The sequence below is a fragment of the Sardina pilchardus genome, chromosome 7 (genome assembly GCF_963854185.1).
Source record: "Sardina pilchardus chromosome 7, fSarPil1.1, whole genome shotgun sequence".
NCBI lineage: Eukaryota > Metazoa > Chordata > Actinopteri > Clupeiformes > Clupeidae > Sardina > Sardina pilchardus.
In genome coordinates, this window is record NC_085000.1 from 3,791,219 (window position 1) to 3,809,441 (window position 18,223).

The 18,223-nt window shown below is 43.8% G+C and overlaps 1 protein-coding gene across 3 annotated transcripts in view; it reads right to left on the reverse strand.

Moving 5' to 3' along the window:
* Positions 1 to 18,223, reverse strand: part of arhgef10lb (Rho guanine nucleotide exchange factor (GEF) 10-like b) — a 43,232-nt gene that overhangs the window by 17,481 nt on the left and 7,528 nt on the right. The window contains exons 4-18 of one of the 3 annotated variants that reach the window (XM_062540350.1): positions 17,483 to 17,510; positions 16,802 to 16,935; positions 14,729 to 14,794; positions 12,559 to 12,726; positions 11,879 to 12,012; positions 9,485 to 9,598; positions 8,561 to 8,669; positions 8,113 to 8,216; positions 7,309 to 7,386; positions 6,858 to 7,037; positions 5,005 to 5,121; positions 4,407 to 4,499; positions 3,149 to 3,319; positions 1,903 to 2,048; positions 742 to 911 (exon numbers count right to left, since the gene is read on the reverse strand). In XM_062540350.1, the coding sequence (XP_062396334.1) occupies positions 742 to 911; positions 1,903 to 2,048; positions 3,149 to 3,319; positions 4,407 to 4,499; positions 5,005 to 5,121; positions 6,858 to 7,037; positions 7,309 to 7,386; positions 8,113 to 8,216; positions 8,561 to 8,669; positions 9,485 to 9,598; positions 11,879 to 12,012; positions 12,559 to 12,726; positions 14,729 to 14,794; positions 16,802 to 16,935; positions 17,483 to 17,510 (1,812 nt within the window). Of the gene's footprint in view, positions 1 to 741; positions 912 to 1,902; positions 2,049 to 3,148; positions 3,320 to 4,406; positions 4,500 to 5,004; positions 5,122 to 6,857; positions 7,038 to 7,308; positions 7,387 to 8,112; positions 8,217 to 8,560; positions 8,670 to 9,484; positions 9,599 to 10,233; positions 10,364 to 11,878; positions 12,013 to 12,558; positions 12,727 to 14,728; positions 14,795 to 16,801; positions 16,936 to 17,482; positions 17,511 to 18,223 lie in introns of those variants that run through there. The other 2 variants (XM_062540351.1, XM_062540352.1) reach the window with 2 other exon arrangements.

Below are 18,223 nucleotides of genomic sequence, written 5' to 3' on the forward strand. Positions count from 1 at the left end.
TGAATTATTTAAACCAGACTTGCAGGGTAGCAAACTAACTTTCCAGTGCAGACACACACACACACACACACACACACACACACACACACACACACACACACACATGCACACGCATACACCAAAGGTACAAATTTACATTCAGCGAATATTTTCCTCTCTACAACAGAAACTACCAAACAAAAACTGTCCCAAATCCCATCTCCCCTCACAACAGACAGTATTGAGGCTAATCTGGTATGCAAGTCTTGTGGCTTACCTGAAGAGTGTTCCTGGCAAAGATTATTACAAAGGATTTTGCCCAAAGCTATACGATGTTCAAATTGAAACATATCAATTCAAGATGCTTTTAAGCATAAAGCTTGCATATACCCAAATTTTATCCTAAATAATTAGTCGGACTGTCACTTTTATATATTTTTGGGAGATGTTGTAGGTCATTTCATAATTTAATTTCAGAAATATATTCGAGCAAGTCCATTTATATTCTTTCCCTATTTCAGGAGGCTTCCGGCAACATTCCATGCCTCTGTTTTTATCTACAGTATGCTCTTCAAGTATCTCACATACAGACCATTCCATTAACAAGGCTTTTGAAGTGCTCGTACAGTTTCTACTCCGTAGTACTAGAAATATGGCTTATCTGTAATGCTAGTGCTACAGTTTACCTTGGATTGCTAGTACAGTTTCTAACCTGCAGTACTAGTATTGTAGCTCATCTGTAATGCCAGAATTACGGTTTACCTGGAGTGCTAATGCTGAGGCGTTTGTTGTTGCTGGGCTGGAAGAGGTTCTCTTTGCTGGGCGTGCCCTCCTGCCCCACCTCCACCGCCTGCACTTGCAGCAAGGGGGCGCTCCACTTCACCGCGTACTTGGGCCCGATAGGAACGAGGCTGCTGATGTCTGGAGGACCCCTGATGGTAGGTAGAGAGACAGACACATTTACTTCCCAGGACCTTTCTGACAGTCTGCAGGCCATCTCACCCAAGACCAGTTGTGAAACAAAAAACAAAAAAGATCTAAAGCCCTTTGAATTGTCATGAAAGAATTCAAGGAATAACTAATGCAATTAGCAAGCTTATGATCAATTGAATTTGCCGGGGCATGAAATGCACCCCTCTGTGATTTAAAGGTCATTCCTATTCATATATTCGTGCATTATGCATGATCAGCATTGTGATTAGTTGTGTGAGAGGTTTCTCTGAGTGATCGGACCTTCACCCTTCCAACTTTCCTGTGAAATGCAAACTGATCGGTCTAATCAACATGCTCTGAGGATCAAATGACCCAGGCATCATTAGGAGGTAGCAGAAAGTACTCCAAGAGAACTTGCAGCCTGACTTTACCCGTATCTCTCCGGATAGGTATCAATGCCACTTTCAGTGAATCTGCTCAGTCAAAGGACAAAAAGGAAGATGGAAGCCTTCATTGTGAGTCATGGAGGAATTGGCCACAAATGCAAAGCCAAAGTTATGAGTCACAGACTTGTCACTTGCAACATGCTGGGTTAGTTCTGTTAAATGCAACGCTCAAAGAAAAGTGAATAGACCACTCTTACATACGTTTCATCATGTCGGCACTAGTCACTTATAGTGAACATATGCACTCTTAAAACAAATGTGCTGCTGTCCCTATCTGGACACAGAGGTCTGTTGTTTTCAACACATATTGTGTAACTAATAAAAAAGGAGACAACACAAACTGCGTTGTCCCTGTCTGAACACAGAGATATGTTAAAAAGAAAAGAAAAAAAACAGCGCAAGTTGTGTTGTTTTCAACATATTCGTTTTAAGAGTGTGCCGAAATATGAGGACATACTGTATATTCAAAATGCACAGGAGCAGGGAGGAGACTGTGACCTTACCCTTCAACTGTAATACCATATGCCATTCAGCACGTACTCACTTGAGGTTAACGTTTGCGCACACGAGGGAGTCGTTGAGGAGGAAGACCTTGCGCTCTTTGGATTTGAGTACTTGGCCCTTCTCGCCATACACGGTCTCGATGAGCGTCTCGTGCAGGATGAGGTGACGCTGGTCAGCGTTCAGCTGCTGTGGGGGAGAGAACGCCCACACAAGGACACAAACGAACGCAAACACACACACACACACACACACACACACACACACACACGCAGATACAATGATTATGCATTCACGAGCGTCTGAGCCCAGGGCCGAACAACTAGGACATCACATACTTATGCATTCCACAACCAAACCCAGCGACATTGCGAGTCAGCGTGAGAAAGTCACATCCTGATTTCAGGAAATTAGATTTTTTTTGTGTGTGTATGTATGCGTAGGTAAAACACAATTCCAGCGGTGGCTTCCAGGCAGAACTGACTTTGACTGATACACTTTTTTTTTTTGCATCTTTATGCACATTGTTTTGTTGTAATGGTATCTCCGCACAGTAGGGGCAAAAACAAACCCCCCCCGCACAATATAGAATTGTCAGGGTCGCTGTTTTGCATACTAAAGCGTCTTTTACATCAAAGTGGGGCATTATTATGACTACGGGGAGCAATAGAAAAAAAATGGGATGTGATGGAAGGGGTGGTGGTGGGGGGGTGTCCTATGCTTTTGTTGTTTCTTCGCAGTTTGAATGCTGGCGGTGAGATCACAGCACAGTGGAGCAGAGATTAGAGCACCCTCTAGTGAGTGTGACGAATTGTCAAACAGCTGTTATGAAGCAGGGCAATCTCATTTCCTCGCCTCCCTGCCACAAGCAGGCAGACATGCCACCACCGCAGCAGTGCTCTGGTCCCGGCGTCTGAGAGCGGCCCAGCTTGAACAATGAGCTCCAAATACAGTCTAAGCCACCTGACATGGCACAGTCCACAACCTATTTCAACAGTTGGGCTATATTTGCTTGTTGATTTATGTGTGTATGTGTTCTTTACAATTCAAATATTTATTGGAGGAGATGGCTTTGAAGGCCCAGTTGCAATAAGGACAGTGGAAATTGGGCTAGAGATGGTATTCTTATTGATTTTTGTCTTCTTGTTTGCTTGTTTGTTTGTTTGTCTAAATGACTGAGTAAGAGAGTGACAGTTGGTTTTTTTTCAATGTGTCTTGGAATGTTTGCTTTGCATGATTGTTTCAAAGACTGCATCCAGACATTGGCTTGTTTAGCCGACGTCACCCACCTTGCTGAGACTGCGGTCGTTGATGCTGCGGGCGAGTTGCTGGATCTCGGCCACCTGATCGGCCACACGCTTCTGCTCGTTGAGCTTCTCGGCCAGCGTCTCCAGCTCCGTCAGAGCCAGCTGGAGAGGCAGACGGTCCTGGTGTCCCACCGGAGTATTCTTCAGCATGTCCTGTCAGACGTAGAGATAGAGAGATAGATGGATAAAGAGGGAGAGAGGCAGAGTGGGAGAGAGAGAGAGAGAGAATGTCTTCTCTTGATGTAATTTTCTCCATTACTGCTTTGGCAATATTAAAAAATGTTCATTCATGCCAATAACACCCACTGAATTGAACTCAATTGAACTGAATTGAGAGAGAGAGAGAGAGAGAGAGAGAGAGAGAGAGAGAAAGAAAGAGGAGGATAGTCATGAAGGTAGAGATGCCAACATGACATTGAGCACGGTTGCACCTTCTTGCGTCAGGAGCGAGTTCATTAAAAATAAATAAATCCATCAGTTCATGAGTTCAAATAATTCTAAGAGTGTCATTTATTCTACCCATCTTTTGTCTTTGCTCTTGACAGTTTATCTCTTTTTAACCACTTTATGTGTTTTCTTTCACTGCCAATCTGTCCATCCGCATTGTATGCACTTCCATATAGTCTGCATATCGTTACTGTCTTCAGTAAGGATATTAAAGTGTGTCTGCTGAGTTAGTCATGTACATGACTGTCATGGGTCTCATCACCGCTCACCAGTCACCGTTTCACTTCCCCTCAGAAACCACTTGAAGGAAAATCCGACTTAATGAAACGCTGTAATGACACTACCTACCTATCATTTAGACCATAAAAACAGCTCAAGAGGGATCGAGGGAGAGAAAAAAAATTACATTTAGTAACAGATGGCTCCAAATAACTCAGCCTGCCTGCCCCCCCGCCCCCCTGCCCCTGTGTTTGTTTACTCAACTCTCCAGCACAGCGTGATGCACCCTAGCCGTTTCGTCAGTGACTAATTCCGTTTTGTGTTCAGTGTTTACCACCGATTTCAGGCTATCCATTAAAAGAGCTGGTATACCCCGGCGCCCATATCATCAATCTCATCCACCTGCATGCGTTCTGTACACAGCCCCCACCCCCATCCCCATCCCCAACACCCCCTTACTGAGCATGACCTTTGCGATTTGCCCCGTTGCGTAACGGTGCTTGTGGTTCTCGGCAGGGGAGGTAGGGGGAGAGAGAGGACCTTTGTGTCCAGGCTGCCGCCCGCCACCACTGACCTGCAGCAGGAGGATGAACTGCGGGAAGCGCTGGATGGGCTTGACCATCAGACCGTACAGAGTGATCCTGTCAGCGCTGGTCGCCTGCTTCCTCTGGGGGGGGGGGGGACAAGAAGAACAGGGGGGGTTGGGTCAAAGGTTGTTTCCATGACAACGAATGTGCATTACAAACTCTGCTGTGACCTGACATCCCAAAAAATAGGTTTTTGTTTTATTTCACAGAAGAGGGAAGTGACAGGGAAGAGTGCTTATTAGCACAATACTGTGGTTTTCGGCCAAAGACGGGCAGGGGGAGGAGGTGCCATTCTATTTTCATATCCCTTTTAGGCCATGAATGTGACTCTTTTGATGACAGACACACTACAAAACTGACAATTTGAGCAAGTCAATACATTTAAGGGATCGGGTCATGATACGAATAATGAGAATTTCTCTTTTTTATCATTATTATATTATTATCATCAAAGATGATGTGTTGTTTCATTAAAACACGCTGTCCATATGGATTTAGCAGTTTCATCAGATGTGTTGCGCTCTGTACTGCTTGAGGGGCAATCCCTGCTAACACATTCATACATGATCAGACAACGGCATTCACCTTAAGGAACTCCAGAAAAGCCGGTTTGGACATACACGCCTTCTTGATGAAAGCCATGGCGTTGGTGAAGTTGTTGACATATTCACTGTACACGTCCAGCACCATGGACTTGGAAAACTGTAGAGGCGGAAAAATCACAAGGGAACTCTTGAGATGTAACATGTTTTTTCTCTGAAAACAAAAACGGCAACATGAAGACGACACAGTCCTGCTGCAACTCTTGCAAAAGCTAATTTGCATTAAATTAAAGCAGGAGCTGTATCCCCTTTTTTCCCAGCTGAAAGAGATAGGCAGCGCGGTACAGAACAGCACTTTCTTCCCCCTCTCCTCCAACAGAGAGACAGTTGCACCAGTCACAAGAGGAGATGGAGCTGGTGAACATGAAAGTTCCAGAAAAACGCCTCTCATCCCCATTACTGTTCTAGGGCACACACACACACACACACACACACACACACACACACACACACACACACACACACACACACAGAGAGAGAGAAAGTACTACGAGAGACTGAGAGGGAAAAAAAAACTGTGAGTTGGGAGAAACGCCAGCAGATGTGCTTTCACAGTGGGAGCCCTCGCCACTGGCCGAGCTCCTGCTCTTTAAAAAAAAATAAAAGTAAAAAAAAAAAAAAAACGACAAGCCGACTCTTTTTCTTTTGATTAACCTCACTATCTCACTGCGAGCGCTGTCAGATGCCAACAGCAGTTTGGGGCAACGCACAGGAAATGAGAGAACAAAGCTCAAATAGAAATGCTGAGCATAGAAACGCGTCCTCTTTTTTTAGCCACCACCACTACCACTCCCTGGCACAGAGTGTCTGTAACAAAGGAACTGAAGTCTGAAAATAGGACTGGCAAGAGGAAATGGTCTTTTCGAAGGCGACACTGAGAGCCCCAAAATGCGACTCGAAGAAAATTAATGACCAAGGGAGAATTAAGACAGGTTCATTCCCATTGTCAACAGCACAGCGAGTCTTGGGTGGAACCTAATTATAAGCATTAATCTAAGACTGCGGTGTTACTTCTCCTTAACACTATTAAGTCGCCAGGAGGAATGATTATGTGAAGAGTGTGCACTTTGAAGTTTGGGACAAACAACGTTGAGTTCATGCACACAACCTCATCAAACTTGGGTAATTATCTGTTTGTGTCAAAGAGTGACTGGGAAGAACTTTCTCAGCAGCCATTGTCGGACATTTGTTTATGCAGAGCGGGAGACAGTCACTTTCATTTTCAAAGCGTAATTCATGACATGTAATTAAAAGCAATACATTCACACGCTCGTGCAACTCCACTCCCGCGGGGACAAAGCATCAAAAAAGCACAAAACAGCTGCCCATGTTATGATCAGCAATGCAAATACACAAATGAAGAGATTGGATCTTATGGTCCCATAAAACATCATGTAAAATACAATAACCAATATCTCTGTGGAGAACCTGTTATCACAGACATACTATGAATGATGCTGTGTTCCATCACGATACACACACTTAATCGGCAGTTTAACGCTATAGGGCACAAGTACACTCATGCTTTGAGTGAGATCTGGCATGGCCCATTTCTCAAATAAGCCTCAGCACAATGTCCCTGATGTACACTTCCTTCAAGCTTCAACCAAGGCCACTAACATGTAATATAACTGACATATGTAAGTCGCTTTGGATAAAAGCATCAGCTAAATGAATAAATGAGTAAAGATAAATATGATGTGCTATTCTCATAATGACCCTTGCAAAGACACAGAATTGTAATGTTGAAGAAGACAAGTGCACTTGACCAAGCATAAACACAGGGATTTTGAACAGACTCCAAATGTTAATGTACTGTAATTCTTTGAGACTCACCGAGGCCACAAACAGGTCGCCTATCATCTCGGTGGCATCCCACTCGGACACACGAGAGGCCAGGGCGATCTGGAACATGGTGTGGCACTGCGTTATCTCTTTGAGTCGGTAGAAGATGGGCTGGATCTTCTTAGGGTTCAGGATCTTTGGCTCGGCGTCCATTAAGGGCTTCTGGTATTCCTGAGGATAAGACATGTTTTCAAAATGCACATTAATGGTGTTATGGTGGTGCCTGTCGTCCATCCAAAACATTTCTTGTTTGGAGAGAGTTGTTTTTATGTTCCATTTCTTTTTCAAATTCTTTTTGGTGACACAATTTATTAAATTCTGTATCAGCACTAGCAAGACAAATATTGTCATCAAACATGCACTATTTCTTGTTTGAAGAAGCAGATGTGCATGAGTGCATAAATAACTCCTACAAATCCATCCATAGTTAACTTTTAATTACCTGTAGTATTCTCTTGAGGGATTCGAGGTAGCTTCTCTCACTGTCAATTATGGAGCCCAGAATGTGACGCCTTACAATCTGAGAATCAAGAAAGACAAATCTGAACATCAAACACATCAGGCCAGCAAATCCTTTCAGTATGGTGCTGAAAATACATTCTGTCTCAGGGTTACAACTAAACCTTCCTATACGGGTGGGTTTATATTGGAGCCCAGTGATCCTAATTTTGAGAATTTTTTGATGTGAAAGGATCATGGATTTTTTAGGGGCTCATAACATGCTGTGACTTTATACTTTTGGCCGAGAGATTCATCTAGGTCCAAGTCCAAGCACTGCATCTTTTATTTGCATCGTCTAGGTCTATTGGATTACGTGCCGCCTCTGAACATGTTGAGCTGTTTTCAAATGCTCTCAGTGTTGTTTACCCACAGCATTGTAAAGGACTGATGTAAGATCATAGCCTAGGCACAAAAGCCAGATTAAATCTGTCTTCCAACGCACACACACATGGACACAGACACCACACACGAGGACGCATGCCCGCACACACACACACACACACACACACACACATAGATGCACACACACACACTTTATGTACACATATATACATGGGCATAAACAGACACAGCCAAATATAGATACACAAAAACATATTGCAGGCACACACACACACACACACACACACACACACACACAGAGACACACACACACAGACACAGACACACACACACACACACACACACACACACACACACACACACACACAAACACATACACACACACAGGGAAAGACACACACACCTGCTGGCTGCTTAGGCCTTCTGGCATTGGACTCAGCTGTGGGGGCGGGTGTTTCACCTCAGATAAAGATACGTCCAGATAGCCAGACTCATCCTCGGTGTCCCCTGCAGATTTAAGCATGCACACACACACACACACACACACATAGTTTTTTTTAGGCTACCTCCTCACACACCGCCTCCATCTGAAGTTCCCTCCCAGACAATCTCATTCTGACATGATAAATTGTGCGATCCTCCAGTCGCATGTGAAGACCCAAAAACAATGCAGCTATTATTCAGTGATCCATTAGCCCCTGCAAGCTGTGCATTCATTAGAAAAACTAATCACCATGAGGTTAATATGAAAAAACACACCACAGTGCCACAATTACATTTTGTAATATCCCACTGATAAATGAGATCTTGAAATGAAACAACAGAGGAATAATAAGCTTCAACCAACCAACCTGTGAGCTCCTTCTTGTTCAGGAAGGAGACTTTACGCATCATGGCTATTTTGGTCTTCTCCAGTCCATCTTTGGTCCCGTCTCTGGCAGCTTTCATGAGCTGTTGGACCTGTGATCAGAGACGAGAGCGGGACGGACAGACAGGCCGGGAGAAAGAGACAGAGAGAGAGAGAGAGAGAGAGAGAGAGAAGAAGAAGAAGAAGCGGTGAGGGTTGACGGTTGGCTGAGACAGCTCTGTGAGCTGCACAGGTGGGGTGGGGGGAGGGGGAGGGGTGGGGATGGGGTGAGAGGAGTGAGAGGGAGACGGAGGTGTCTGAACCTGTGTGGACTGAACTATGAGCCTCTCCAACTTTCTCTCAGGAAGCCCCTGTGGAGAGGGGACGACTGGGTAGAAACCCCACGGGCTGCCTGAAGCCTGTTTTTGTTTGCCTTTTTTTGTGGCTTTCAGTTTCACCCGTGACATGAAACTCCTGATCGTCCGGGAGAGCAACAAATAAAAATCCCAAAGAGGCCGACACAATGTCTTAAATACTTTAAACCCAACATGCAGTAACAAGCTCCAGCAAGTTAAGTAGCAGCAAATAGCTTTCAAAGCAGCCCTCAGCCTTGCCTTGGCAGCTTATATAATGGGATATCCCTGCAAGTAGCAGCGGCCTCCTGTACCCTAAGCGTGTATTGGCACATTGTTCTTTTTAAGAGGCAGAGGGCAAGAAAAAGGAAAAGGCTGATTGACAAAGTAGCGCAGTCGTCTTGTCAGCAGGTCAAGGCTTTGCATTGTGCTCGGTGCGCTATTTTCACACCCCGTGATTTGTGCTTTCCTGTACTTTGACAGAAGAACTAGGATGTACTCCCCACCCCTACCACTACAACCCCACTACCACTACAACTCACCCCCTCCTATTGATTTGACATGCGGCAAAGTACCTTGATGTCATAGCACTGTTTGATTTGGGGGAAGTCCCGCCCGGCTAAGCGCATGGCGAAGTCCCGCTTGGTCCTGACACACCGCTCCCGCAGTCGGCTCACATCCGGAGAGATCTACGCGCAAAACACGGCGCCGACGACCCCCCGAATCAATTTTCGGAAACGTAAGCAGCGATCCGAGGCAGCAGCGGGCAGCAAGCAGGAAGACAAAAAGGGGCCAAGGAGAGGTAGCATAAGGGCACAAGAGACAAGAGAGAGGGAAGGAGAGAGGAAAGAGAGTCAAGATAAAAGGCAAAACAATTCAGTCAGCCAGAGCAGAGGGGACTTCAAAGACAGTCACCAGAGAAGCCGAGCATACACACACACACGCGCACAGAAGACAAAAGTTCTGCTCTGGGAACGAGACAGTGAAACCAGAGAGAGAAAGCACAGTAAATAATGCTGCTAGTTATCTCCAAATGCAAAGCCGCAACACAACTCAAAACATTTGGAGAGCAGCACCACTCTGGCTGCTGACAGATCACAGCTGCAACGCTCAGTAGTCACAGAGATCTGAGAGCAGCATTGTTCAAATACAAGAACCAGACAGAACACCAACAGCGAAACAGAACATTAAAACCATACATAATGCCAAAAGACGTGGGACTACACTGGCATTTCAAATGCTGACACATCGAATGTAATGGCTTGTACTCAAAAAACCCATTAACAAGCGAGAATTAGAGGAAGGCGTGTAAACCTGGATTTACCTGACAACTCTGGTGACAGCAATGAGGGCCTGTGCAATCAGATAGCTCTCGCATAGCTGTGAATCATGTATAGGCTAAGTTTTCTCAGGAACGTGTGCACAGAGGTTCACACACATGCATGCACGCGCACAAACACAAACACACGCACACACACACACACACGCACACACACACACACACACACACACACACACACACACACACACACACACACACACACACACACACACACACACACACACACACACACACACACACACACACACACACACACACACACACACACACACAAAGGCACATTCGGTTGGCAGCGGTTGTGTGAGGGGAAGCCCTTAGAGGAAGAAGAACTGAGAGAGACCGTGAGTTGACAGTGGGAGGGGAGAGGGGGCACTTTTCCTTAACTTGCATTCTGCTGTGCCTCATTATCTCTTTGACTCTTAAAAAGAGATGATAGAGTTAAAACACAGATCTCAGACGCTACACGCTGATATGAAATGCGTTCTTGACATCTTGAGATTCTAAAAGAACATCTTGCTACATCAGAGAGGACAGAAACAGTGAGACATTCCATCTCCAACAGGGGCTTGTGAATTGAAATCCTGTTGAAAAGCCATTGAACTGCTCAGTTACTTTCATAGAGAAACGTTGCCACCTTGTGGATATTATTGTTACTGCAATAGATGCAGTTCAAACTAATCTAGATAGATAGATAGATAGATAGATAGATACTTTATTGATCCCTAAGGGGGAATTCAAAATCTGTCACTGAAACTGAATTTCCAGCAACCACGGCATACAGTATATCACATATTCATGGGTTTCATCAGGTCCCTATCCACAGGTAGAATAGAATAGAATATATACTTTTTTGATCCCGTGAGGGAAATTCAGTTCTCTGCATTTAACCCAATTTAACCGAATTAGTGAACACACAGCACACAGTGAACACACAGTGAGGTGAATCACACAACCCAGAGCAGTGAGCTGCCTGCCCAACCAGCGGCGCTCGGGGAGCAGCAAACACCATGCAGTCTGCATTGATAATCAAGGTGCTTGATTTGATACACCTGTGGAAAGGGACCTGATGACAGTAGAAACGTATAGGCATTGATACAGTATATATCCCTGCTTAGATACAAGTGTGAATATACATGGAAAAGCACATGCAGGATCCACAAGATAGATCACACAATTTCACTTTAAGAGACCCTGGGTTTGGACACTTGTACTTTCACTTCAATTCCACTTATCAGCATGTAGGTGCAGTCCCCACTGCTATTATGCTATCTAACATGGAGTTCAGATCAATAGCAACAGTTCTGTGTACACCTCAATTTCAGTCTCAGAAATGAATCCTCAAAGCTGCACATCACATCTTTTTCATTTATCTATTTATTTTTCCCTTTGAGAGACCATGGGTTTGGACACTTGTGCTTCAATTCAATTCCACTTGTCAGCACGTAGGTGCAGTCCCCACTGCTATCTGACATGGAGTTCAGATCAATAGCAACAGTTCTGTATACAACCTCATTTCATTCTCAGAAATGAAACCTCAAAGCTGCACATCTCATCCACAAGTACATTTTACAAGCAGCAACCCCAATGTTCTCTCTGATCTTTTCTATTTTTTTAAAGAATACTTTACCTTGCTGCGAGCAGGTGGTTTGGTCTCTTCGTCTGATTGCTCATCGTAGCTCTCAAACTCACTGGAGCTCCAGCCGTTGTCTGTTCCCTGCGGCTCGTCTGGCCTCTGCACGTCCTCGTAGACCTCGTCATCCGCTAGAGACGCACGTTTGGAGATACACAACAAATCCATTCTCAGTCCCTATCTTCAGGGCAGCATAAGTCTAGACATTAGCTTGGCTATCACCATACTAAACTCAATCTTTTAAGATTAAGCTATTCAGTCTGGGGAGTCTGCGCTTTACTTTCTACTGCACAAGAGGTGTGATCAATGGCCATAGTTCAAAAGACGCTGTATGCCTTTGGATATAGTCTTTCACCAATCTGGGTGCGCCTTTTGGATAAGCTATGATTGGACCTAGAAGATGTGGACAGGAAGCAGGAGAGACAGATGTGCAGGTGTCCAGCCTGAGCTGCAGGGCAAAATCCAAATCTAGATATGGCAATTGCTTTTAGCCAAAGCTACACAGGCACACGGGGGGGAAAGCCTGTAAATGGTGTTTTAATGGCGTCTCTGTAGTCAGCCCACTCAACTCATGACATAATATTTGCTACAGCCTTATCTATTCTAGATGTAGTAAATATGGCCAATAAGGAACTAAGCAGGTGTGTCAAGACAAAAAGTGTCGACCTGTGGCGTACCTGCGTCGAGAGGCAGTGTGCTCTCACATGGTACATCATCGTAAATGACCTCTGTACGAGGTGCTGCAGGAGGTGCTGTAGGAGGTGCTGTAGGAGGTGCTACAGGAGGTGTTGTAGGAGGTGCTTCCTGCTGCGTCGGCTCGGAGGCAGAGGGGACGGAAGGTCGACCTGGAGGAGAGTTAACATCACTTAAACGCCACTGATGACAACTAGTCATTAAAATACCACATGCTGTCTAGACATGTTAGATGGCCCTTTCATAGCTCCCTCATGCGCTGGGATCCATCCATACAGACATTGTGATTTTGTTTATTCTCAGTCTTGTCTCAGGGTGACACTGAATCAAGTAAAGCCAGCACATGATGGTTGTCATCATCATTCTACTCATGATTGCTATTGGCATTGTGAATAAGTAATTGCTATTGCCATTGTAAAATGTTTGACTGCCATTGGCAAGGCCTACTGGAGAGTCAAATAAATATACAAAAGCGCCCCAATTATTGATCTTGCCATGAATAGCCAGAGCTCTGCAGAATGTAATATGGCCCTACATGGTCACGCAGCTGCTGCTGAAACCCCTTCTCATTCTGCAGTGCTGGACAGGAACGCTGTCCTAATCAATTATCTCTCAATAACGCTAACTATTGGGGACACACAAGGCACTAAAAGGACATGGAGCAGACATCACTGCAGCCCACACTACATGGGATAGGGACAGTTTAGGGATATTCTCACACACATATCATAGGATTTCTCCACGTTACTAGCAGGCTAGCCAACAGAATAGGATTCTGAGTGAGGTCTAGAGACAGTCCACGGGTGCTATGGGATCAGGAGGTGAAGGGGACGAGTCAAAAAACGGCTGTGGGGTACGTCTTCCTCCCCTCCCATTCTAGAGAAACAAAGCCAGTTTTTCCGAAGGGTTCGCTCATAACTCAGCTGTAAAAAATGCACAAAGGCAGCAGGGCCTTATTACTCATGGCCTTCCCAGATGTGCTCGGGTCTCTCGGCCTTTCATGTGCTCCCAGAGAAATGATGCTGTCATAGTCCGACTAACTGAGTGACGCATGGACTATTGAACAACTGGCTCTCTCCACGTGCCTCAGGCGTGCTAAATACATGCTATACATTTACTGTAGGTAGAGCATGTATAGTAAGGTATACACGCCAGTATAGGGAGTACATGTTATACATTTACTGTAGGTAAAGTACGTATAGTAAGGTTCATACTCCAGTGTAGGTAGTAAATGTTTAAGGGTTGGGAAGCCGTACGTAAAGTATTTTATGGTGTGTGTGTGTGTGTGTGTGTGTGTGTGTGTGTGAAAGAGAGAGAGAGAGAGAAAGAGAGAGGGAGGGGAGCACTGGGACAGCAGTAGAGGGAGGCTAACCACTGGTTCACTTCTATACTCCTCTGCTACGGGGCAAGTGTACCTTTGTGCAGTCGCAGTGTGAGTTCTGACACCACACTGAACCATTCCCGGGAGCGAGCGGGTGTCTGGACTGAACAAACACACACACATACACCTGAGTACCTGTTGTACTGGACACAACTCTGAAATGAATCCCTCACGTTGGGGTAGAAGAACGTTGTTTTTTTGTATGATTCAACAAAATCAACAGTGAAGAGAGGATAACAAATCCATGTACTGTATATTTCAGATAGATCATCCGTTGGCACTCTTCCATTGTCAGTGCAGATAGATTGAGAGCCGATTGAAAGGACCACTTCAGTGTCCTGATGTTACAGACTTGACATGCACGCTATTTCTAGCTGCGAACGGAAATGTTTCCCTCCAAGAAAAAAGCAAATCAAAGTCAGTCTCTCGGGCGGGGCCTTCAGTACAGTCACTGCCTCCCTCCGCGTGGGGCGTCCGCGTTTCCCCTCGGTGAGGTAATACAATGTCTGTCTTTGATTAGCCTGCTCAGAGTGTTTTGGATTTGCCGTGAACATGCTGATTCGATCGTGGCTGATTTCGCAAGTGCTCTCTCTCTCTCTCTGTGAGTCAGAAACTACAGAGTTCCAGTAATAACCCCCATTACAGTGATTCCAAGAGAAAGAGTGCAGAGAGAGAGAGAGAGAGAGAGAGAGAGAGAGAGAGAGAATAAGGGCGAGAAAAACTGTTTGAGGGACAGAGAGAGACAAATTGAGCTCCACCACCAAGCCACAGACCTGTCAGAGCTTGGGTGCGGGCCGACTTTTTTATGACGGGCGTGTAGTGACACTCAGGCTTTGAACCTGTAAGTGTCACACAATACAACAGACACACAGCAAAAAATAAACACAAAATGCAACATGAGCACAACAGCAGACTCTCTGGACACCTTTAGATGATCTTTAGATTATAGGTCAGAGAGAGAGAGAGAGAGAGAGAGAGAGAGAGAGAGAGACTGCTGTGTTAGCAGGTTTGTTTTAAGCATTTGTCTTATCTGAAGAGTGCAATCCCAGCCAAGTTCCTGAGGAAAATGTGTTCAATGGAAACGTGCGTGTACATTTCGGGCAAAGGAGATGAGACGATTCAGTGAGGTGTTGCACATGGATACAGTACTGTTTGGGCAATTCCATATCAGTTGGAACAGGTCCGACACCATGGTCCTCAGTTTTTCCTGATTTTTGGTGCACATGTTCCTCCATGTCTCATTAGAAGAAAACCAAAATTTTAGCTTGTTATCTTGTTTGGTTTCTGAGATATGGCTCTTCAAATGTGGATAGACGCATCCTAAAAAAAGGCTGAAAATTCCTGTATTTAATGAGCACCACTTTTTTTTAAACCCCTCTCCTCTCTTAAGGCTACCATATTATTTTCTAAAAAATTGAACACTGGGGCAGTACCCTGTGTTGTTGTCCAAAATCACAAAGGAATTACAGTCCTTCCCACCATTGGAGACTTATTCATCGAAACAAACCCATATTTTTTTTTAAAGCAATTTCTTTTTTTTGTTCTCTGTTACAGGGTTAAACATTTCACAGTGTTCTCCCTCAGTATCTCATCTGTCTTATATTACATTTGTAGCCTTGTGTGACTTGATCCACTTGGCCATTTAAGCCCCTCAATTTAGTTGCCTTTTTCATTTTTGACAACTTTTGGACATATTTTAAGGGATCACTAAAGAGTAAAAATGGGATACAACATTTTTATCCTATTTACAGGATGGCATTCTGATCCCTCAAACAGAAAAAAATGGGTTTACACCCCATATTGTCCTTCTAAGAGGTTCATACAAATCAAACCAACACCTCCTTCAGCCAAGACTATTTTTTATTTTTTCTAACTTCAGACATGTGCTGTGGGGATATTATGGACAAGTTGGATCTACCACATTCACATGATCTACAAAGTGCCACACTATTGCAGAAAAAAAGAAATGTTGGATTTGCATTTCATCTTGTCCTTGGAAAAAGGCAATAAAAGTGGCATTTTTAGGAAAAAACGCCATCTTGGCCAACTTTGAAGGCTCATAGCCTCGAAATACGAAAACTAACATTCTCAATTTTTTGTCAACATGTTCTCTTACTCATGGACTATATATATGTAGAGTTTTAAAACTGTGAGTGCTAGCCATTCATGACCATAACAGAACAAAAACAGTTTTTTTCCCATTGCTTTCAAAACAAATATGGGTTTGTTTCGATGAATAAGTCTCCAATGGTGGGAAGGACTGTAATTCCTTTATGATTTTGGACAACAACACAGGGTACTGCCCCAGTGTTCAAATTTTTAGAAAATAATATGGTAGTCTTAAGAGAGGAGAGGGGTTTAAAAAAAAGTGGTGCTCGTTAAATACAGGAATTTTCAGCCTTTTTTTAGGACGCGTCTAACCACATTTGAAGAGCCATATCTCAGAAACTAAACAAGATACCCAGCTAAAATTTTGGTTTTCTTCTAATGAGACATGGAGGAACATTTGGACCAAAAATCAGGAAAAACTGAGGACCATGGTGTCGGACCTGTTCCAACTGATATGGAATTGCCCGTTTGTGTTTGGTGTTAGTAATGTAGAGTGTGACAGGCAGTTAAAGAAACACTAGTCACATGACAAGAACAACTTACACAATAACATGCTTCAACAGGATTAATGTATTAATATATTAATATATTAAATATCAAAGTTAATGATAAATAGTCATTATGGCCAACATGTGTGTATTCTCATTAGACAGTTAAATACAGAAAAACACTGTTTTGATTAGCGTGCACAAGTTGCCTTCAAAGAAAACACATGTATGCAAATGAACTCACTGTACCTTCGTAGATGCCGCTGGTCTTCCGGGTGGCTTCTGAGTCATCATATACCTTGGGCTCTGCTGTAGCCTCATAGATGCTGTTTGCCTTCCAGGTGGCCTCTGAGTCTTCAGATACCCTCGGCTCTATTGAGCTGCTGTATCAGAGACAAAGCAAAAAAGATCCCATTTCACAGTGATATTACTTAGATTTGACTTAGACTTAGATGGTCTAAATCACATTACATTTAAGTATAATGCGATACAATTCCTCGAAAAAGGGACATTTGGGAACATTGTTCTATTACCTATGTTATAGCAACTTTCTTTTTTAAGTATATATTTTTTGGTATTTTCTGCCTCCTATTGAGGAACGACAGGAAGCCAGTGTGAAAGTGGTGGAATCGGAAACAGGCTGGATTTGAACCCAGCGCCCCCATGGGAACTTGTATCCATATGTGGTGTGGAGACTGTAGGTACTTGTGCCACAGCTGCACCAACAACATTCTAATAGAAGCATAAGGCTCAATGCACATCCTATACTATTAAATTTCTCAACATTATATAAGTGGATGCAGAATTGTGTAGTAACAGCAGCATAGTATAGTAACTGCAATCTTTCCCCTCCAACCATTCACACTGCCCAGCAGAAGGCTTCTAATAATTCATAGGAATTTAATATGAGATGTGTAAGAATAAGCCTACCCATCCGGAGACTCTCTGGCCACCATATCTGAAAACAGAAATAGACATGTTTATGTGCACTGCATAGCCAAGAGCTGACAAGAACCGATGAGACACAGAGATGAGACACAATATAATTCCATGGCATATATCTGTGTCACTGGAAGCATCCCAAATGTGTAAGTGGGTGGATGGTGTCTTTATCCCTCCAGCTGCGTCTGGGGTGGAGTACACTACACACACAACCCATGATCATTTATACCCTGTAAGTACTAGGCTGCCCTGTGTGACTAAGAGGACAGTCTCTGTTTTATGAATGTTTTAGTTAACAGCGGTGAAAGAGGCATGAAAACAAAGGACCAGAGTTACTAGACTAAATGGAACAGCATGTGTAAACATCACAAATTCACAGGGGGTTTATTTAGAAATGGTTCCAAACAAAATGTAGCTATGCAATTGAGGCCAACATGTTTCAGGTCTACATGTTTTTCCAGTTTTCATATCATATGTTTTTTCTAATAACTTTGGCTGTCCCTTTTTTGTACTGTTGATATCACTGCAAAAAATGAAATCTAACCAAGTGTAATTATCTTATATTAAGGTAAATAATCTATATTGTATTGTTTTAAGTATGAAAATACTTACCTAGTGCTCTCTCAAAAGATAATTTCACTTAATTTAAGGAGACTTTGACTTATTTTAAGGAGTCTTATCAAGATAAATTGACTTACTGCACTGGCAGATAAATTTGCTTGTTTTACG